This window comes from Arvicola amphibius, chromosome 8 (assembly GCF_903992535.2).
Source record: "Arvicola amphibius chromosome 8, mArvAmp1.2, whole genome shotgun sequence".
NCBI classification, from domain to species: domain Eukaryota; kingdom Metazoa; phylum Chordata; class Mammalia; order Rodentia; family Cricetidae; genus Arvicola; species Arvicola amphibius.
This window is the reverse complement of record NC_052054.1, coordinates 124,782,482-124,805,032: the sequence shown is the minus strand read 5'-3', so window position 1 is coordinate 124,805,032 and position 22,551 is coordinate 124,782,482. Positions and strand designations below refer to the sequence as shown.

Below are 22,551 nucleotides of genomic sequence, written 5' to 3'. Positions count from 1 at the left end.
CAGTGAAAAGTGAAACTTTTTATGTTTTCTAAATCAATCAGGTCTTTTTAGCCTGAGTACATGGCACTGTCAGGACAACAGACCGCAGGAAGCTCAGCACTCAAAGCATCACAAGCCAGGCTACATGGCATGGCCCTGTGACAAGCAGACACTGTATAACCAACTAGAAGAATTACAGGGAGTGCAAAAAAGGGAACCTAAAAAGCGTAAGACAAGAATCGCAGCCGCCAGTCATATAATGGCAGGTGAAAGCATGCCCTCTTCCCCCGGAGCTAGGTTTCTGAGAACTTCTGTTCACTACACCAGCATCGTCACTGCTAAATGTAGGCTTACATATCTTTTATTGTTTCCTTTATGAGATGACAAAATACTTACATCATTATTCCCTCCCTTTTACTTCATCCAATTTCTCCCATAAACCCTCAGTACAAAATTCCCCGTAGAGGCTCTGGCCCCACACAAGCATTTTCCTAAACCTGAACTGACTTTCCACACTTACGTACTAAGACACTTCAATCAAGGTTTACCTTGAATGGCAGCCCCTCCTGCTCCTCCAAATATTATCTTCCATTTCTTCAGCTCCAAAGTCCAAGATAGACCTTCCTAAGCTAAGATCAAGGTACTGGTGTAGTTGACTTTCTGTGAGAGGGGAAGAATCTGCCTGCCTCCTTGATCTTTTCTACCTTCTAGAAACTACTGCATCCACCTCACTCCCCTTCTTCTATCTTCAGAGGCAGAATAGCGTATTGAAGCTCCTTCTGTTCATAGCCAGGGAAAGATCCTCCATTTCTGAGAATGCATGTAATTAATTAAATTTGGTCCACATAGCTAACATGGTATAATCTCTCCATCATAAAGTCATTAGTTTTAACTGTATCCCCAAGGTTCATGTTGAAGTGGAAAAACAACATATTTTCAGGCCCTGTAAGGTTTAGATATCTTAGGGACTGTTCTATTACTGTTGTCTCCAAGTCTGATATCTAACTCCTACACTTGGGGTTTATTATGTATGATTTTCCATCTTCCATCTTAGAATTCTGAGTTTCTCAGAGAAGGGATCATTTCTTACCTATGCCATTGTACCTACCATATTCAAATTGAAAGCGTGGCATACAACTAACATAATAAGTGCCAATGACATCCCTAAGACATTGGACAAGGAGTTAGAAGGTAAAGGCGCTAGCTCGAAGTCCTGTTTTGTGGAAGATAAAACACATAAGAAGTTACCAGTTAGGGAACACTTGTTTTCCAAATCAAGAATATTTTTTCAAGACCACAATTTAAAATGAGCAATAAGGAAATTTTAAGTGTAATCAACTGCGATTCAGAATGCATAGAGGTTTGCCACAATGTCAGTGCAGTCGGAGGAACAGCATAGCACTTGCCTATCATTGCAGCATTGTGAAGCTTAGGCAGAGACGGGAGGGCCATGAGACCAGTTTTCTGGCTTTTGTCTCAGGACAACCCAGCATGGACATGCTCTTTTGTGCCTTTTCAGGACTTGGAGAGCTGCAGGCTCCGTCTGGACCCCGAGCTGGACCGACACAGATACGAGAGGAAGATCAGCTTCGCGGGAGTTCTGGATGAAAATGAAGACTCCAAAGATTCTCTCCACAGCAGCAGCCACACCCTCAAATCAGATGCAGGTGCTGAGGAGAAGAAAGGTAGGGAAACGCAAGGGTTGCTTCATGTTTCTGCCTTTCTCACAGGAAATATTTGGCTTGGGGTCTAAAGTACAAAGCTGTGTGCCCAAATTCTTGGCTCCACACAGTGTGACCCTGGAGACTCTTCACAGCTGGTGAGGTAGGAAACACCACTAGTTAGAGGTTACACTTGGCATCTAGACTGCCTTGGCCTCAATGCCTGGTTCAGCAATTCTCCCTTGACCACAATGAATGTGATGTCATCAGCCTTAAGAGGACCTGTTATTTTATTAACCAATACAAAAGGGAACACACCCAAATTCAACTCTTTTGCAGTAATCCCTTATCACTTTACTTTTTCTTGACAGAGGACTTTGAGACAATAAAATATATGTATATAGTCACTGTGATTATTACATATAGTTCTTATATAGTGAAAAAGAATATAGCTAAAATATGCTTGTTAAAACTTAAATTTGCAGTCCAATTAAGTAATTTCTTAATTACTTTTCAGTTCAAATTTGTCAGTGTCCATGTTTTTCTACAGGATGCTGTCTTCTGTAGCATCAGATTGTTAATGACACACCAGTTCAGGAGTGGATCAGACTCGTGTATACATAATGTATAGAGTAAGAGATAATTAATAAATAGAAAAGCCACAAGGTCAACAACTGCAAAGCAGAAATGCCGACCTTAGTTGTGGAAAGCAGCTAGAACAGTATGAAGCTGGCCTGCCTTGATTCCTCTTCAGGACTGTCCAGCTTATACCCTGACCTACTGCCTCATCCTTACTGACTTATCCCTCCTTACTGCCTGACTAGGTAATAGGAGACAGCCTGCATGTTTTGCTGCTGATGCTTACATAGTCACAGACAAAAGCAAGAGCCATTTTATTTCAGCTGTCACTTGGCATGATGAACCCTAAGTTCAATTTCACATACGTCAAAATGTGAAGCTGACCCTAGTAAGATGGGTGATATATGGCCCTTCTCTGTATGGCCGTGGATACATGACTTGCCTTTAAATCCACAGTCCTCTCTTCTCCTCAGTCAGATGACCGGCTTCTGTGCTATATCCTTAGAGCTTTAGTTAAGGCAGTGCAGGTAAAACATAGAATGAATACATAGAGCGAACAAAAGAGCATGTTAAGTTACCATTGCCACCCCTATTGTCCCACATTATGAGCAGCTAAATCAGATACCAACACAGAAAACTCCAGCTATGGCTGAACAGTGTCAGTTTTAAGTAAGTCATTTAAGGCTCCCCTAAAAGGTCACCTTCACTATTCAAAGTTTTTAGTTTTAAATTTTCGTTGTCCTTCAATGCTTTTTGTAAAGAGTTTTATATCTTAAAAAAAAATCTGTATATCTTGGTAGAAAGTTGATTGTGTACATTGAAATAAATACATTGAAATAGTGTCCTGTAAACAATGAATGAGTGCATATTTGATTAATCAATGGGTGACATGGTTCTTTATAAACAAAACACAAAATATTTTATGTCTTATAAGAAATGGGGGTACAATGGGGAAACTGAATATTTCAATAGTAGAATGCTACCACCTTTTAAATATAAATATCATTATATGATATCCTATTGAATTTTGATGATAGAGGTTGTGTTCTAAGAAAAATAGTCTTGTAGAATTTATAGACATGAAGTAGTATTAAGCCAATGTGATTTAAAATATTTACTATATATGTATCCAATGAAGGTAACTTCCATTTTTAAACATATACCAACAATACTTTAATTTGGAAAGCAGTCTTTAACTATTTGAAGTTATTATCATAATTATTATTTAAATTGAATAAAAATTTCAAATATCCAGTTAAGCTTAAACAAATTCTACATCATCTTAAAAAGCAAAATATTGGCTTACTTATAAAGCCATGTTAACTTCATTATTATTTATATAGCTGTCTTTACTGATAAAACTCTCAAATACTTAGTGATTTTTGTTATACAATATGCCTATGTTAATACATAAATGTTGCCTTATAAATAGATAACAGAAACCTAAAACTATGACTAAAATGAGAATATAACCCTAAAATGTTCTAAGTTAGTTGGCAAAAGTCTCCTTAAAGATTTGTAAATATTTCATAAGCCATTTGACAAACGCATGAGCTACTGTAGCCAATACAAAATTGTGACAATGGGACACTGATAAGTGTAATTACTATTTTTTCTAAAAGTCATACCATCTGTTTTTATAAAAGCAAAATAGTCAGCTCCTGAAATTAGTAACCTGAGAACAAGAAGATTCTACCAAAGAAAATGATCATAAACTTATTCTTAAAAAATGAAAATATCTACCCAAAATCACTAAGCAGAATCTACAAAATACTTTTATTCCTGCCCCCAAAGACAAACTAAAACTGGTATTTCAAAATCCAGAAGCATCTCCTCGTTTTGCATGCAGCTCCTGCTGTATACCAGGAGTTATTACAAGTTCCCAGAAGGCAGCCACCAACAAGAGCGTGCACCCGCATCTGTTTCCATTCATACTAATCCATAGCTAAAAGCATATCACTATTAGCATAGCAATGAGTAACACTAAATGCCAGACTTTCTTAAGGTATAATGGAAAGTAAAACAGATTAGGATATAGGATAGCTATGGTCGGAGAAGGTCCTAATAATGGACATTAAACTGAGAGACTTTCATGAGACATTTCAGTAATGGAGGGATCTGAAGACCGAGTGTTCCAAACAGAGGCAACTATGAGGCCAAGGATGTCATGAAGAGTGAACTTAGAGCATTTGAAGGAGGGCGAAAAGATGAGCAAATTATTATTATTATTTCAGAATGAACTGGGGAGAAGTGGCAGGAGATAGGTCGGAAAGGTAAGAGGCAGGCAGAGTCTGGTAAATATGCTTAAAATTGTAATTCTATTTTAAATATGTTGGAGGTTGTGGGTCAGTGTATGTGACTAGATGTGTAGACGCTAGGGCGGAAGGATCACTTAGAGGTAGCTGCACTGGACCGGAGAAAAGGTAAAGGACTGAACACTGTGATATTAACAGGACTTGCTAATGACACAGTGTGGGAAGGAAGATGTGTTATTCACATAAGATGAATCTGTTTCATTTGATTTTAGTTCTTATTGTTAGGAGACATATAGCATATGGTCTCTATGCTTCAGTAGCATACAGTCTCAGATGGCATATTTCATGAGCGACATTAAGCCTGAATTCTCCTCACTGTGTCCCTTGTTGTAATGTCGATGTTGTAATTCTGAACCCTAATTTTTCAGGCTGCAGGAGGTCTCCAATTATCTTTTATATTAGAACAATTTCTCAAAATTAAGTCTTTTTCAGATCCCACTAATTTGAGGTTATTTAGTTTCATTTGTAACCTAAAAAGTATCATAAACTCAGGCAAAAGGCATTAGTGTGCACCTCTACGAAAATAAAATCTAAGAATTATCACTGTAATCTATTTACACATGAAATTGCAGTAGTGGTCATTAAAAATAATTAGCTATGAAGTCCAAATTAAGCCTAGAAACAATATTGAAAAATACAGTTGGATGAATCTTGTGTGGTAATTACAATATAACATTGTACACTATCGCTTTTGTGGCATTTATCCAGCTGTGCTGCCAGAAATTCTTCCAGATGTGCAGTTCTATTCAGGTGTATTCAGGAAGCCCCAAGAACCTGGATAAGCAGAGCAGTGGTAATTTTAGATTCTTTTAGTCACAAGAGTAATCCAGAGACTAAACATTCACTTCTCTATGAATTTTTCAGACCTCCTTCAATGGCACCAAAAGTTACATTCAACTAACATTTTAAAAGATACGAGTTTTATTATTGGCTCATGTAAGCATTTTGTTAAAGGGAGAAACCTGAAACTAAAATTCGAACTTCCTGATTTCAAAATATATTCACAAGTTTGATTTAAATATTGAATAGGAAATCTTGTTCGTATCTTTAAGACAAGTGTGTAAGGCTAGCCCCTTTCTTTAAAAATTTTGAAATTTTTGCTTTATCCTGAAATTGTAAAAATGATATTGATGATATGGAAAATTAAAAAGAGAAGAGAAGAAAAATGTATACAATACCTAAAAAATAATTGTACTTTTGATTTTTATAAAGTGAGTTTGCAGCTTAAACTTGTTTCTTTCACCGTTTTATTTCCACCCTGGTGACTGTTTCTTCCAGAATACTAAGCATTAATAATGCATCCATTCTTGTTCCATGTAAACTGTAAGATAGCTCAGGGCATGCAACATTTATACTCATATCTCATTAAATCTTTGATTAAGAGGAGGATGGTATGAAATCCCTAAGTGACTGGAAATAGAGCTACCTCAAACACACACAAGTGCGTGCACACACAGCATTCTCCTGACAAGCAATCCCTCAAAGTCTTTGCTAAGGAACAGAGTACACACAACTCTGACTGTCAGATAGAGGCCACTTCTTGTGTTTATTTTTTAATAGATTACTCTAAAGATAAGGGTTCCAATGACATTTCTTAGAATTCTGTAAGTCCCATTTCACAGGAAAAACAAAAGCAGTAGAGTCTGATTCTATTGAACCAAATAAGAATGTGATTAAAATTTGGTAGCTAATCATGGTGATGGTGCTGTGTAAACACACTCATGCTTATGAACCTTGGGCCAGAATGAGAGCAGATTGTTCCCAGCCATAATGTGCATTTTGCCCAAGAAAGATACTGCACCAGCCCTTCCTGGTCATCCTGGTCTCCTGCCTGGCCAAACGTGGTGACTGGGGGCTGGCAGCAAGGCCAGAAGTGCTGCTCAATCAAACCAGCGAAGAGTTGGCTGGTCAGGGACAAATTGGGAAGAGTGTGGATATAAACTGGCTGGGGAAAACTAAGCGGGGAAAGCCCTATTTTATTCTTTCAATACAGTTCCCAGCAGGAAGATCAGGATAGGAGGTTCTCGCCTGCTCCAGATTAAAGGAACCCGCAGTTTCCAGGTGAAGAAGGGGGGTTCCTTGTCCAGCATCCGCCGAGTCGGCAGCTTAAAGAGCAGCAAGTTATCACGGCAGGATTCAGAGTCTGAGGCTGAGGAGCTGCAGCTGTCCCAGAGCAGGGACACTGTCACTGACCTAGGTAACATAGAAGAGTGGGGTGTGCAGGGACGTGGGGGGTAAGAAGGCAGGACTCAAGTCCTGGAACAGCCAAGTCCATTTCATCCCATGTACACAGAGCAAGACCAGAGCCTAAGGTTAGACAACTCGTTCTGTAGAGAAGCACACTGATTCTCGAGCAGGTGCGTGTGGCATGTGTAAGTCGGTCCAAGTGCAAACTCCGAGTCAGCAGGTGATGTGGGGATCCGAGACTCTGCATTTGAAATAAGCTTCCCCGTGATGCCAATGCTGCTGACTCAAAGACCACACTTTGAACTTTGAGCATAGAAAGTGTTCATTAGGGAACAGAAACTGCTTTGGCAACGAGGACAGTTTTAGAACCCCAGGTACTTGGGTATCTATACTACTTATTAGAACCTTGAAAGTCAAATGTTTGGACTTTGTTTTTGTAGCCTTCATTTGACAGTAAAAAAAAACAAACAAACAAACAAAAATCACCTAGAAATCATGGTTGTTTGAACCTGAAACCTAGGGAATCCTCAGTGGGTCACCCACTTTCTCAAGGGTGTGTTTTCACCAACCATCAGGTGGGAATAGTTGTTTCTTTATGATCTTCATAGTCTGTCTTTAAGGATGCTTTTGTAAAATGTGTCAAGTGTACAGGATGAGCTCCACAGTCAGTCAAAGCACCAAGAGTCATAGATTACCTCTGTAGGACATGAGCAGTCTCCAAACCTCCTAATGTGGTTGTTCAGTATTTGGGCATCTTAACAGACAAGGAAAAACTAAGAAGGATAAGTGTCAAGCTCAGCAGCTGCCTAGAATTAAGTCCTTAGTACATGTTCAAGAACATTCTCTCTATCAGTCAGTCTCCACTTCTAAGGCAGCAGTAAGTGTGGATAAATGATCGATAAAGTCTGTCACACAGAAGCAGAGTGTCTAATCAAAGGAAGTTTAAAATAGAAAATGCTTCTACATCCACCCACCCTCGCCTTTAAAAATAGCTAATTTATGCATTAGTTAAGATTCAGCTTATTTTTTCTCAAGGAGATAATATGGCAGAGTGATTTGTTGTTGCAGGGTGAATATAACTTTATCATCAGTTAGTGTTTAGAATTATCTGAACTGATCAACCCATACTCACCAGTCACGTCAAAGTAACCAGACTAGAGATGCAGCTTTGTTGTCAAAGAGGATCTGTGAAGCTTTTGAATTTGAGGGCAAGGCTTTGTGGGTCGTAAATGTGATGGTGAGATCTCCTTTATATTTTCCATAGACAAGACACAAGGCTTCCTTACAATTGGCTCTCATTGCTGTCAAATCACCATAATCCTTCCAAGGCCCCCTCACAGCACTGGATAGCTCCCATAGTAAAGCCAGATGTCTATAATAGTAGTACAGATGCAACCACAAGCCCAGGGAGGCATCATAGCCCTGTGATGTAGGTGCAGGTTAGCTTGTGTCCCTGGTTAGCTACAGCTGTGAAGTGTGAGCAGCCTAGAATGGATTTGGGCACACTCAATATGTAACTGGCTCATCTCAAGGACTTGACTCTTTTTTTTTCTCTGCTCTCATGTTTTAACATGGAAGCCATCATAGCAGAGATAACCAATGTCTTTGTATTTGCCAGTCCAGTTTGTGGTTAGGGAACAGCTCTTTTTAATAATCTTCTATCAAAGTCCTATGCCCTGTAACCTGTTGGGCCATGGTAGAGTCTGCCCTTGGTTCAAAAGCATGGACAATGACACCATACCGGCGTGTTCTCCGGGAGACTGAACATTGAACTCTTTCTTGGTGTTCTTTTTTTGAAGAAGGGAGCCCTTGGAGTGCCAGTGAACCCAGCATTGAGCCCGAGGGGATGAGCACTGCTGGCACAGAGGAGAATTACCACAGAAACATGTCATGGCTTCATGTAAGTATCCATCTTGGGAGATCTCTAGAGCAAAGCCCTTCCTAGACTGTCAACATAAGTGTGCTCCCAACAGAAAGTGTAGCCTCGTATTTTAGTTGAAGCTCTCAGTTCAAAGTGTGAATATTATGCCACTGGATTGTGTCGAGGATTAACTAAGTAAGGTCTTTTGTTATATGGCTATTTAGTTTCCAGGTCACCAGACTTCAGGAAAAACTCTGAGGGACTGAGCTAAGTCAATGCTCAAAGTGTCCTGAATAACACAGGTTAGGCATCGTGGTCAATTTTAAAAATATTGCTATGACCTTGCGAGCAAGGTCATTGTCACTCTTGATTCTGTGTTAGAGATGAGCAGGCATAGCGAGTTGGTATAAATATGTTGTACTCATCTACAAAACTGTCAAAAAGATAAATGATTTAATTTAAAAACATTAAATGATCTCTGTCTATCTCCATCCATCGCCAAATGAAGGTTCTATGGTGATATGCAAGATATTCATCGGTGTGGCTATAGGATAGGGCCAGTTCAGGCACCCTCTCCTCAGCTGCCCAAGGAACAAGCTGGTGACATCTCCTTGGACACCTGGGAACCCCTCTAGAGTCAAGATTCTTGCCAAACCTAAAATGTCTCCCTTAATTAAGATATCTACTTTCCTGCTCCCATAACCTCCCTCCCTCCACCCAACCATCCCATTCCCCCAAGCTCTCCTCATCCTCTCCTTCTCTCTTCTCTCTCCCCTCTCCCTTTACCCCCACCCCACCCCACCCCCAAGTTCCCAATTTTTACCTGGCAATCTTGTCTACTTCCAATATCCAGGAGGATAACTATATGTTTTTCTTTGGGTTCACCTTCTTATTTAGCTTCTCCAGGATCCCGAATTATAGGCTCAGTGTCCTTTATTTATGGCTAGAATCCACTAATGAGTGAGTACATACCATATTCATCTTTGAGCTCCCAAGGTCCAAATGAGGAGCAGAAGGAGGGAGAACATGAGCAAGGAAGTCAGAACCACGAGGGGTGCGCCCACCCACTGAGACAGTGGGGCTGATCTAATGGGAGCTCACCAAGGCCAGCTGGACTGGGACTGATGGAGCATGTGATCAGACTGGACTCTCTGAACGTGTCTGACAATGAGGGCTGACTGAGAAGCCAAGGACAATGGCACTGGGTTTTGATTCTACTGCATGTACTGGCTTTGTGGGAACCTAGTCTGTTTGGATGCTCACCTTCCTAGACCTGGATGGAGGGGGGAAGACCTTGAACTTCCCACTGGGCAGGGAACCCTGACTGCTCTTTGGACTGGAGATGGAGGGAGAGGAGGAATGGGGGAAGGGGGAGGGAAATGGAGGGAGGTGGAAATTTTTAATAAAAATAACAAAATAAAAATAAATAAGAAAATAAAAACATTAAATGGATCAAGGAAATTCTAGATGAGAAAATCAAGCCTCAGATAGACAGCCAGGGTACAAAGGCATGAAGGCGTCCCTTAAAACCTTTGGGCAAAGGTGGAGCAAAGATTTGAACTGGACATGAAGAAGTAAGGTGCTCTCATATTCTTTTTTTATTGATTTTTATTGAGCTCTTCATTTTTCTCTGCTCTTTTTTTTTTACTGATTTTATTTAGTGTTTTTTCATCAATATCCATAAGTGAGATTGGTCTGTAATTCTCCTTCTTAGCAATGTCTTTATGTTGTTTGAGTATTTGTAGCCTCATAAAAAGAGTTTGGCAATGTTCCTTCTGTGGAGGTCCCTGGCTTGGAGTTTGTCCGGCAAAGGTCTCTAGCTTTGATCAACTTCTTCAGAGATCCCAGATCCCAGACTTGGGAGCACCCAGACCCTCAGAGGACCTGGCTCAGGCTTACTCCCTCAGAGGTCCCAGACTCATGCCCAGACTCTGCAGAGGTTTCTGGTTCCTGCCTACTCCCTCCATACCAATGCCTGGACCTACAGAGTTCCTGGTTCAGGCCTACTCCCATGGAGGTCCTAGTCTCATGCCTGGCCCCACAGAGATCTCTGGTTCCTGCCTACTCCCTCGGAGGTTCCAGATCACACACAAACTGGCAGAGGTCTTGGCTCAGGACTAGTTCCTGGGAGATCCTAGACTCATGCCCAGACCAGCAGGGGTCCTGGCTCAGGTCTATTCCCTGGAAGGTCCCAGATTCATGCCTGGACCTGCAGCAGTCTCTGGCTCTGGTCCACTCACTCAGCAGTTGCTCCCCTGTACCTGCTCCTGTGGAGTTCACTGTCTCAGGTCTGCTCCAGCCTAGTTTGTTGGAAATGTTGGAAGCTTAGATATGGTTTGTTTGACAGGCGAATGGAGATGACTGTGGCTTGCATCTTTGCCTCAGAATAAACAAGACATGTTAGTCATGAGGCAGCCTGGGCCTGCTCTGCCAAGTAGGTTCAGTTGCCCTCCATTTGCTCAGGCTCTTTGTTCTCCACAGAACACAGTCCTTCACAGGCTAGTCCCCAAAGTGGGAGGTGGTTTCCTGGGTGACAGAGCCATTTAGAGTGTTGCTTTATAAAACTATCTTTTAAGGAAGGTTACTTTAAATGTTATGCACATGAATTCAGAATATAGCACTCACAACCAGGTCACAACCGTCCATAACTCAAGTTCCAAGGGATTCGGCACTTTTGACTGCCACAGGCACACATGGTGCAGATACAGATGTGCAGATGAAACACTCACATGCGTAAAATAAAAGAAATCCTAAAACATTTTGAAGTTGCAAACTTGGGGTCTTGGGGCTTCTGTGACCGAGCACTTGCCTAAGATGACACAGTTCTGGGAGTTTGATCCCTAGCACCACAGAAAGCACAAGCCACAGACTCGGGACGAAGAGTTGCTGCTCTGTGGTAGACACCTGTTTGCATGTGCAAGGCCCTGAATCTGAGCACCAGAGTTGCAATTTCAATTTGTATATTTCCGTTGCAAATTTGTTTCTATCTTAAAATAACTATCATTTAAATCAGCCAAGTGCATTTCTAGAATCCTAATGGGAAATCTTAGGAGATGTGTTTGAACCAGTTAAACTATTTCAGACAGGGAGCTAGAGTGGGTTAAGAGTCAGAGTAGGAAGTGTGTGTAAGGTGGCCGGGCATCAGCGGGAGAGCTGAAATGAGGCTTTCTGGTGGGGTTCAAGTTCCAGTTCATGATGACTGTCCAGACTGAAGGTGCGGAAGTGTTTTCAAGCACCACACAGTACAGGCGGGAGTTGAGGGTGCACCTACGTGTTCAGAGTCCATTAGAGAACTCTGGAACTGGGCTCACCATTGTAGACTCTTCCTTCTGGCTCCTGTCACAGTGGAAGAGCTGGGATGGATAAGGTTTTGAAACTATTTGGAAGCCATATACTTCACAACCAGTGCTCACATGTTTCTAAAAGTCACTCTTATTAACTAAGTATGGAGGGAGAACAAAGGCCAAATAATCAGAGCCCGGTAGCTAGCTATTTACCTGTGGGATACTGAGTTACTGGGTTTTGCTCACTGATGAAGAGATCTTGCTCTGACTCTCCATCCTCCATGGCTGTGTTTGCTTGTTGCCTGGTTGAATATGTGGGTATTTATTTCCTTTCCAGGTCATGATCTTACTATGCAACCAACAAAGTTTCATTTGTACACATGTGGAGTACTGCCACCCACACTGCTACCTGCACCACAGCCGCTCCTGTGCCCGGCTTGTCAGGGCCATTAAACTGCTGTACGGGGACAGTGTGGACTCCCTGCGTGAGAGCAGCAACATCAGCAATGTGGCTTTGAGGGGCAAGAAACAGAAAGAGGTGAGCCAGCAGTCACTGAGCAGTAGAGCAAGGGCAGGAGAAAAGACATATTTATAGTGATGTTTTTATCTGCCCTGGATGTTAAATTTCAAGCATAAACAATTATATAAAGCAGACTACACAGATCTATGCAGCGCTAAGAAACAGCAGGAGATGTGTGAGACAGACAGATGCTTTGTCTGTGTTTGTGAGTCAACATGGAGCATTACCCAGACTTTGTTTTAGAGACAAAAATTCAGGGAGTCTGTGGTGGTGAGTAAGTAAAGGTAGGGAGAAGAGTTTCTCCCTGGGACCTGTGATCAGGACACCCCACGTGACACCTAAGACTCTGCAGGGAGGGTTAGGGATTTTACAGTGAGAAAGAGTCCTGGATTATCCATGTGGACTTAGTGCTGTCATGTGTGTCTTCATAGAGGAAGAAAGGACTTCTGGGAGTCAGGGGCAGAGCAGGCTACAACAGCAGACAGCAATGTTGAGAGGGGGCCGTGAGCCCAGAGGAATTATTTGTAAGTAGCCATGAAAAGGATGCAGTGTCTAGCCAGGGGACAAAGGGATACACTCTTAAAAGTCTAAAATCATCACTCCCCAGAAAATACGCGTGCAAGAATCATTGAAATGGTTGTTTAAAAGTGTGTGCTGCATACAGAAAGCTATCGCAGTTTTGCTAAGATGCGTCAAGGGAGGAAGACTAAATGGAACCAAGTAATTACTGTTATTAAATTGGGAATGTGGGGATTTTCTGGGTTTTTTTTCATAGTTTTTGTCTTTTTTTAGCAACTCTGATATGCACATGTATTATTTTTAAGTAGAAAGATACAGCACACAGATAGGGATTTGAAATACCACACATCTTTCCAGAAGGCTGTAAAACATACCTCTACATCTCTGTGGGAAGCTATAGCTATAAAATATTGTAAAGGTTTTTATGCTATATATTTATTTATATACATATGTATACTTTATATACAGCATATTTACTGTTTATTAATTGCTTTATATTTCTAAGTATGCGTTTCCATGGTTTTTATTCTTTTTCTTTCAAAAACACAGCTAGAGCTCTGACCTCCTCTTTTCTATGTAGGTTCATTTTTAAAGATAGTCCCAGACGAGTCCTATAACAGATTCATTGTCTTGGATTTTTTTTGTCAGATTTTCAGGTGACTTTCTCGGGGCATGTGCATGCTTGTAGATTTGCTGTTTCTTTCAAAATATCTCCATTTATCACACTATGAAGCTTTGCCAAAAATGCTTGAGTTTAGTTTTTCTTTTGGCAAAGAGGGAAAAAATGTTTCATTGGCCTGGCCCTCCTGGCAAAATGAACTTTATTCTGTGAGGGCCTGCACAGTCTGGAATGGAAAAAAAAAAAAAAAAAAAAAAAAAAAAGAACTGAAAGGAATCCGAAGTCAGGATTAACAAACAAGGAAGGACCAAACTGCTCTGACCCTCCCAGGCTTGGCACCTCGGCAGTCAGAGGCAGGCATTATCTCATCTTTATGTAGAGAAAACAGTCTGTTCTGGAACCAGGTTAACAGCACAGTTTGCAAAGAACACTGTTGTTTTCTATAGGTTGTTTTTTCCCAAGAAGCCACTTTAGCTATCCAATTTATGTTGAGATGATGGGAAGTATCGATTTATTCTTCCCCAGCCGCCCTGTCTGCCCTTCTGTATCTTAACACTTGAAATACTTCCTTTCTTCCCTGACCACATACTTGAGCGTGTACCTTAGAATAGAGTGTATTTTATCTAAATAAACTTTTATTTAAAATTTCTTTTAGCCACTTGAAAGAACATAACCAATCCTGAGCTGAAAATCAGGAAACCTTTGTTTTTCTCAAGTTTGGCAAATAACTAGCTTTGCAACTTGGTCACATCATGCTTGCATCCTTGTTTCTTCGAATGTAAAAGAGAAACTTCATAAGAATCATATTTAATACCCCTTTTCTCAACAAAACCAATGCTTTTCAAAAAGTGTTAAGGAAAATTATACCTGTTCAAAAAAAATTATACCATCAGTTAGAAGGTATACTGTGGAGAAGAGCACTCTGGGTTTTGTGAACGCACCTTCAATACACACCTCTCCTTCCCTTAGTGCTCAGATAAGTCCTGCCTGAGGACTCCTTCACTGAAGAAGAGGGTTTCCGATGTCAACCTGGAAGGAAAAAAGGACTCCGGAATGCTAAAGTACATCAGACTTCAGGTATTCGCATGTGGACCAGAAACATGCATGGGGCATTAGCAGGGAAGAGGAGTGTTTGGGACACAAAATGAAAGCTGGGATTGTGTTGCCATGAATATTCTCTTGACTGGCGAGCAAAATACCACCAAATGTGCAAGGGGTGAAAAAAATCCTTTTTGCTAAGACATCCAGTTACACAGAGCGAGGCCTAGAATTTGGGTGAACTGCACCCTTCGCACTTTGTGGTCTCCAATTGAGCTCATCTCCCACTAGCATGACTCTCCACAGGCTTCCAAATGAGACCGTCTATATTCATACGCCCAGTCTGCTTCTCTGTCTCTGAGACACGGCAAGGAAGTTCATTTCCCTAGCACTTTGTGTCTCATCTATGAAAACAGGCTCGTAGGAATATACCTATCTCAAAGGATTATCACATAGGTTAAATAAAATAATACATTGGCTTACTTATCCAGTTATTGACACACTATTCTCTTGCTCTTACAAGCCAAGCTTGAAATCATCTCTTTCATTATGGAAATAAAGGGCTTTTCATGTTTTTCTAGAATTTTTTAAATGATTGCTTATCTATATATACGTATGTATGTATGTATGTAGCTTATAGGTAAGCATATATGCATACATATGTGTTTCCATGTGTATAGGATATATATATATAAATTATGAGAAATGATGGATTAAGTAGGACTTTGTGGGTAGATGTGGAGCCATAGCCACAATGCATAATCGTACCATTTCAAAGGGAAATGTCATCCAATTTCAGGCTGTCTTCGGAAATTAAATTTATAAATGGACTCCCTTATGGGTTCCAGATCCCATGTGGTTTTCAGTGAAAATCTGCTAGCATGGAGAAAATAGAAGAAAGAAAGCTTTAAAAATCTACCAGAATGTGAAGACAAATCATGGTTGTTGCTTTCTTTCTTTTCTGTAGAGATGCCCATAGTTCATGGTTATTTTTTCCAGTAATTATAAAACTGTGTGTGTGATGAAAATATCACAAGATCAACATTTCTTCCTGACTCACCTCAACTAATAAAGTACAGGGTTATATGCCACATCACCTAAACCCTCTCCCGTTTTAGGAAATATCTTAAGGTCACCCAAGGGAACCAGAGAAGGGAGATGGTTCTTAAGTTTCTTAAGTGATTGTTGTCTTAAAACATTTTGAAGCATGATTTGCATCTCTTTCCCAGGTGATGAGCTTGTCTCCTGCTCCCTTGTCTCTGCTAATCAAGGCAGCTCCCATCCTGACAGAGGAGATGTATGGAGACATCCAGCCTGCTGCCTGGGAACTGCTGCTCAGCATGGACGAGCACATGGCGGGGGCAGCAGGTAAAGAAACACTGCCTGAGATCCGGCTCTTGTGCCTCTAATGACCACAGCTTTGGAACAGAAAAAGAGGCACCTCGATTCTATGTCAGGATGTTGGAAGTTTCTAGACCTCCAGAGAGTGGTGTATTTCTGAGGAAAGTGGACCCACGTTTTCAGGGTTTCCCTTAAATTGTGGTTATATGGTTTGAGATCCTCGGACCGCTCTCAGCATATTAGTGTTCTGTATGATGGAATACTTTGGGGCTGGAAGTGCACTTCAGTTGGTAGAATGCTTGATCATTCTGACAAATCCCCAGGCTGGGTCCTCAGTGCCACATAAACCAGGCAAGGGAGCACTTGCTTATACCGCCTCCACTCAGGAGCTGGGGGCGGGGATGGCAGGAGGAAGAGACATTCAGCATCATCCTTGGATGCCCGTTGAGTTCAGAGTCTTCTAGGGCTACATGAGACCCTGCTCCAAAATAAACAAATAGCTAATGCACACACACATACATACAGAGAGAGAGAGAGAGAGAGAGAGAGAGAGAGAGAGAGAAATACATACACACACAGCTAGCCCAGAGGAAAGTGTGGGCAAAATGATAGAGATGTAAAAATACATTCTGTTTGTTTAGAAATCTTGAGGGGATGGGTTGGACAGCTCAGGCGGTTTCACGAAGACTCAGGTTGCTATAGACCATTTTATCACAGGAGCAGCCTTCCTAAAGTTACTGTAGACAATTGCTCATGGGCCCTGAGCTCATATAATAACTGCTGTCTAACTTAACATGTATCAGTTTGGTTTTTGAAGTCATGAGTTTTGTGGTGATGTATGCCTACAGTTCCATCACCCAGGAGATAGAAGCAGGATGATCCTGAGACTGAGATCAGTCTAGACTAGATAATTGAGTTCCAGTCCAGCCTGAGATAGATGGTGAGACCCTGACAAAAATAAACCTTAAGGATAAAGGATACAGCTCACTGGTAGAGCACTTGCTTAGTGTGTGCAAGGTTCCAGACTCATCTCTAGCCTGAAAAAAAAGACATTAAAGTAGTGGTTGATTTTAAGTGACCAGTAACTGGCGACATTTATAGTGAGTCGTAAGACACTGGTGTCCTCATGCATGCGGCAACTGAAGCAATGGGTGCCTGGTGTCTCTTCAGGAGAGGGTCTGTACCATGAAGGAGTACAGAGACAGCCTTGAAGCGCCAGTCTTCTCTGCGTTCTGAGGTACAGAGAAATAAATTCAGAGGAAAAAAGGCCCCAAAAGTGATAAGGAAAAGAATGTTCACCTTCCCAAGCCAGGAAAGCAAAGGAGACTAATTTTTCCAGGATTTTTATGGAGGTGTTAAGAGGAAAGAATTGTTCTTAACACACACACACACACACACACACACACACACACACACACACACAAAATTTGGTTTGCAGGCAGTTTATGACTATTTTGGTAAGAAGACAAAGGTTGAACTCTTCAACAATGTAAATATAAGCATGATGCTTAAAAATTGAGGCAGGGTGGAATTCATTTAAAAATAAGGAGTGGAAATTTATATAACTAGCAGGCTAAAATGGCTTATCAAAAGTTAATGATCACAGTAACTAGCATTTATTGTAAAATTATATCTCATTTTGTTAATGAAATTTAATTTGTTTTGTTTTGTTGGGGGTTTTGGCCATTGCTGTTGTTTTTGAGACAGGGTCTCACTGTGCAGCCCAGGCTGCTCTCCAACCTCAGCCTCATTGTAGGACGACTGGTGTGTGCACTATGGCCTGGCATAAGCAGTTCATTCTAGAGATGAACACACTCAAGTCAGAGGTGAAGGACCCTGTGGAAGTTTGTCCCTCACGGAATCTGAGAGCCATAAACTCCAACCCAGACCTTCAGACAGCGCACTACAGATGGCTGTGCTTTATGTCACTTTGCTAGAGAAAATAAAATGCACTTCAGAACTTCAGCGAACTTCTCAGTTCACAAAGCGCTTTCCAGGCTGGAAAGATGGCTTAGGCAGCCGTGCGATCTCAGATGCCCAGCAGAAGCATGAAGCGCTTTCCAGCGCAGCATTTTCCATAAACTTGGAGTGGGTGGTGTCCAGCACTCCTCATTCTTCCTGGCCATTTTTCAGGGAAGAAATGGAAGCCACGAGGTTCAGAGTCTCATCCAAGGTCGTGCAGCAAAGGAGTGTCAGGAGTAGGACCCAACCTCAGCTGGGCTGCCACAACTGAGCATGATTTGGGGCTCTAAAGAGAGAGTGTGTGTAGATTATGTCTTTATGCCTGCCGCTGGCCCTTCTTTCTGTGCTATGGGGGTGTTTCTCTTTATTCACCCATATTTCTCTTATTAAAGTTTAGCTTTTTTCAAAATCTAAGATTTTAAGACTTCAAATTCATGAATCACTTTTTTGCTTCTCACTCTCTGGGAAAGGCTGATGTTCAGAGTAGAATCTACATCATGGACTGTGCTTTTCAGATGGCCAATAGAGCTGAGGTTGTTTTAAAGACTGTCTTCTGTCATCCTCAGCTCACTACTGAAGAGTCTATCCAGTTCCCAAATAGCATGTTCACAGTATAACTATTTTTCATAGTTTTCTCTGGCTCTGCCTTTTCACCATGAGCCAAAAGCTTTGATTAGATGAGTATTCTACCAAAATATCATGCTGCTCCTGCTTTGCCACCAGCTACTCGATGTCCCAGTCAAAGTTTTCTGTTTAGCTTCTATTGGCTAGAACATTGTTAGCATTGGCCACTGCTATTGGCCAAACTTCTTCACCTCAGGAGTGGTTGTGGGGAGATAGGAACAGTTCCCTTTCCCTTATCACCTCAAACTCTGGAAACAACGCAGTATCTTAAGATGTACAGCTAATGAATTAATTGTTGGCTGTCTTTAGCTGCCATGTTCCTGCTGTGTGCGGTGAAGGTACCAGAAGCTGTGTCGGACATGTTGATGTCCGAGTTCCACCATGCAGAAACTGTACAGAGACTGAATGCTGTCCTCAAGTTCCACACTCTCTGGCGGTTTCGCTATCAGGTCTGGCCAAGGATGGAGGAGGGAGCCCAGCAGATTTTTAAGGTGAGAGCTATGTTCATGGAGATTAGATCAGCACAACCAACCTAGGGCTTGTCTAAATGCATGAAACCCAGAACCACAGTGCACAGCGGAAGAATTCTTCTTCCTTCTGAATGTATCAGTACGCTTAACTCATAAATAAATAAATGCTATTTGATTAAACAAATTGGAATATGCAAGAGTATACAACAAGAAAATCAAGTCAGTAGTAGCCTGAATATCTCATTGCCATCCTCGGGGGTAAGTACCTAAGTGTGGACTGTAACTGTCCAGGCTTTTGTTGTCCACACACATACAGATGTTTGGGGCAGCATAGAGTGATCAGCACAACTTGAGATCATTTTGTTAAAACACTTCATTTTGCTGATGAGTAAACTGAGGCCCAAAGAGAATCATCCTGTGCCCAGTGATAGAAAAATCTTAGAAAACAGCCCTTTTCTCTGGTGTTTCTTATGCCTAAGAAGCCACTCAGACCCTTGACACCTACTAAGGCAGGCGGTGTTGACCTCCACCTCCGACTGTTTCCAGCTTCTCCTCCGTCTTACCTCACTCTTCTGTGTCACCCAACAGATCCCGCCTCCCAGTATAAACTTCACCTTGCCCTCGCCAGTACTTGGAATGCCATCCGTCCCAATGTTTGACCCTCCGTGGGTCCCTCAGTGCAGCGGGAGTGTCCAGGACCCCATTAATGAAGACCAGTCCGTGAGTGCCAGGCCTTTTCTTCCTATATCTCCACATGGCATGGGATGCAGGAAACCATTTGGTTTCTTGTTATGAGAATGCAGTGACACAGAAAGGCACAGTGGCCACAGCATCAGGATAGTGGAAACCAGTTCTGTCAAGTTAAAGTTTGTTTTATTGTCAAAGCATGAAACAGGCATTTATTTTTTGGAAAACAAAACATTTTCTGCCACTATTTGTCATTATATTAATTTAACGGCACTGTGTGAGCTGCCTGGGGGTTGAAGATTTGGGTCCAGCACTCTTGTTTCTTCCTCGTTCCATTGCCATCACCACCATCACCATTGCCGCCATCACAAAACCTTTACAGTTAGTCTTCATATGTACCTCTGCCACATGGAACAGATACAGCTGAGGTTATTTACAGAAAACGCGGCTTCCTGGTGCTGTGCCGCCAGTGCGAACTCTGGCTTTAAAGCATTTCAATGGCTTTTATGGGCCTGGATATTTGTGTTCCCACTTGGGATCGGAAGGAGAGTGCACTGAGACCTGGCCAATGGCTCCCTGCTCCCTGCCTGCACCTGAGCAGATGGCGGAATCAGGATTAGACAAAAGGGGGAGATGTTGGGGCAGCTGGCCCAATCCCTGCGTTCAGGGGCGTGGCTGGCCCAGCGAGGTAGGATACCCCTTAAATAGCATCGGGGCGCCGGGAGGAGCCCGTTTTGCTTTCCCCCGCGTTACCTTCTGCTCCGCTGGACCCTTGGTTCTGTAAGTTCCCTTATTTCCCCTTTTATTAAAACTGATTTATTATAAAAGGACTATCTTGGTTATTCCCTAACCCCTCCGACCGCCGGTACCCGCCAGTACATTTCCGCCGGTACATGTAGATAGATAGATAGATGATAGATGATAGATAGATAGATAGATGATAGATAGATAGATAGATAGATAGATAGATAGATAGATAGATAGATGATAGATAGATGATAGATAGATAGATAGATAGATAGATAGATAGATAGATAGATAGATAGATAGGATAAATAGATGGATATGAATTAGGTCATGGATGAACTAACATTTCCTAAGGGCAAACACCCACCTTTGAGTGATTATTGGGTCACTCTTGGTGCCTATGATCCTGTAAGAAATGTGGCCATGCCCTTGCTTTTGTGTCTCCACAGAAATCCTTCTCTGCCAGGGCTGTGTCACGCTCTCATCAGAGGGCAGAGCACATCCTAAAGAACTTGCAGCAGGAGGAAGAGAAGAAACGCCTTGGGCGCGAAGCCAGCCTGATTACCGCCATCCCCATCACCCAAGAGGCTTGCTATGAGCCCACCTGCACACCCAACTCAGAGCCTGAGGAAGAAGGTGCCTTCCCAGCTGCGACTTCATGGTGGCCTGGGGGGGGAGGCATGCCACAGGAAAAGAACGGGCTTTCAGATAAACAAGGATGAGACCTTGTGACATGCTCTCCCCATCTCTCCTTCACAAAGAGAGGGAAAAAAGATGCTATTTTCTGAAGTTTAGAATTTTTGTGTACCTAGAGAGTAGTAGTAACCTTGAACAAACCAGTTTGTTAGCAGGTCAAGAATTGGTTGTCATTCAGGAAAGATGAATCTCCCATGCACAAACAGCAAATTTGCTGAGTCTTCCTTACTAAAAACTAGTTTGCCTATTAGCCATTTTTAACGTCCCCAAGTATAAATAGCTTTCTGGTGATTATCAAAAAAGTGATCCATGAACCATTCTAAATTCATTGATTTATCATTTGTGGGGAATTTTACAAGGAATTTTCTGCTTCTGTAGAAGTTCTTTGGTTTTCTAAGTATGTAGTAAAGTTACCTAGCATTCCGGTCTGCGAGTGGCAGTACTTGATGTAAGTACAACTTTACTTGTGGTGATGATAAACTTGTGTTATAAAACCAAAATTCACATTCCCCATTCTGCTTGCCAGTAGAAGAAGTCGCCAATCTGACATCCCGACGGCTGTCTGTGAGTCCATCCTGCACTTCCAGCACTTCCCACAGGAATTACTCCTTCCGCAGAGGGTCAGTCTGGTCTGTACGTTCAGCAGTCAGTGCTGAAGGTGTGTCCTCTGGCCAACGTGCTGTTCTTGATCACTACTTTGTTCTGAAACGTATTCTAAGTGCTTTATGACTTAGAGTTTATATTTAGATATGTGAGCAAATTTGAGTTCAGGGTTTTTGTAATATTAGCATCCAGCCTTTATTCTTTTGCTGAGATGTATCTAGTTGTCCTGTTTATTAATTATTAAGTATACCCTCCCTTAACTTTTCTTGGCACTATTTTCAAAAGACTGTGAGTGAAGTGGCCTATCTCATGATTCTGTTCTCATGAGATCTGTTTCGGTCTCTGTCTTGGTTATAGCTTTCTAACTAAGTTTTTAAATCAGAAAGGGAAAACCCTCTCTTACTTTTTTAATATGTGTGATTTTTTTTTGGCTTATAAATCTTATACTTCTTTTGTTGAATTTATTCCTATTTAATTTGTTGTTGTTGCCAGTTTATAGAAACTTGTTCTTCAAATTTCACTTACAGGGTTTTTATTACTTATGTGCAGAAATAAAAGTTAATTTTTCCACATATATTTTATGACCTGAAAAATTGAGATTGATGAGATTGTTTATTTCTTTTTTTCTTTTTCTTCCTTCCTTCCTTTCTTTTTTTTTGAAGCAAGTTTTCTCTGTTTAACATCTCTGGCTGTCCTGGAACTCCCTCTGTAGACCATGTTGGCCTTGAACTCACAGAGATCTGCCTGCCTCTGCCTCCCAAGTATTGGAATTAAAGGCATGTGCCACCATTGCCTTGCAAGATGGTTTATTATTTTCAGTGATATTTTGTTTATGTTCCTTAGGATTATATATAAACTA

At 41.6% G+C, this 22,551-nt stretch overlaps 1 protein-coding gene across 5 annotated transcripts in view; it reads left to right on the top strand.

Annotated features, from left to right (window-relative positions):
* Unc80 (unc-80 homolog, NALCN channel complex subunit) overlaps positions 1-22,551 on the top strand; it is a 163,437-nt gene that overhangs the window by 77,972 nt on the left and 62,914 nt on the right. For 2 of the 5 annotated variants that reach the window (XM_038338759.1, XM_038338758.1), the window contains exons 29-38: positions 1,499-1,664; positions 6,528-6,731; positions 8,521-8,621; positions 12,204-12,404; positions 14,494-14,601; positions 15,792-15,930; positions 18,799-18,980; positions 19,548-19,679; positions 20,843-21,029; positions 21,616-21,747. In XM_038338759.1, the coding sequence (XP_038194687.1) occupies positions 1,499-1,664; positions 6,528-6,731; positions 8,521-8,621; positions 12,204-12,404; positions 14,494-14,601; positions 15,792-15,930; positions 18,799-18,980; positions 19,548-19,679; positions 20,843-21,029; positions 21,616-21,747 (1,552 nt within the window). The remainder of the gene's footprint in view (positions 1-1,498; positions 1,665-6,527; positions 6,732-8,520; positions 8,622-12,203; positions 12,405-14,493; positions 14,602-15,791; positions 15,931-18,798; positions 18,981-19,547; positions 19,680-20,842; positions 21,030-21,615; positions 21,748-22,551) is intronic. The other 3 variants (XM_038338762.1, XM_038338761.1, XM_038338760.1) reach the window with 2 other exon arrangements.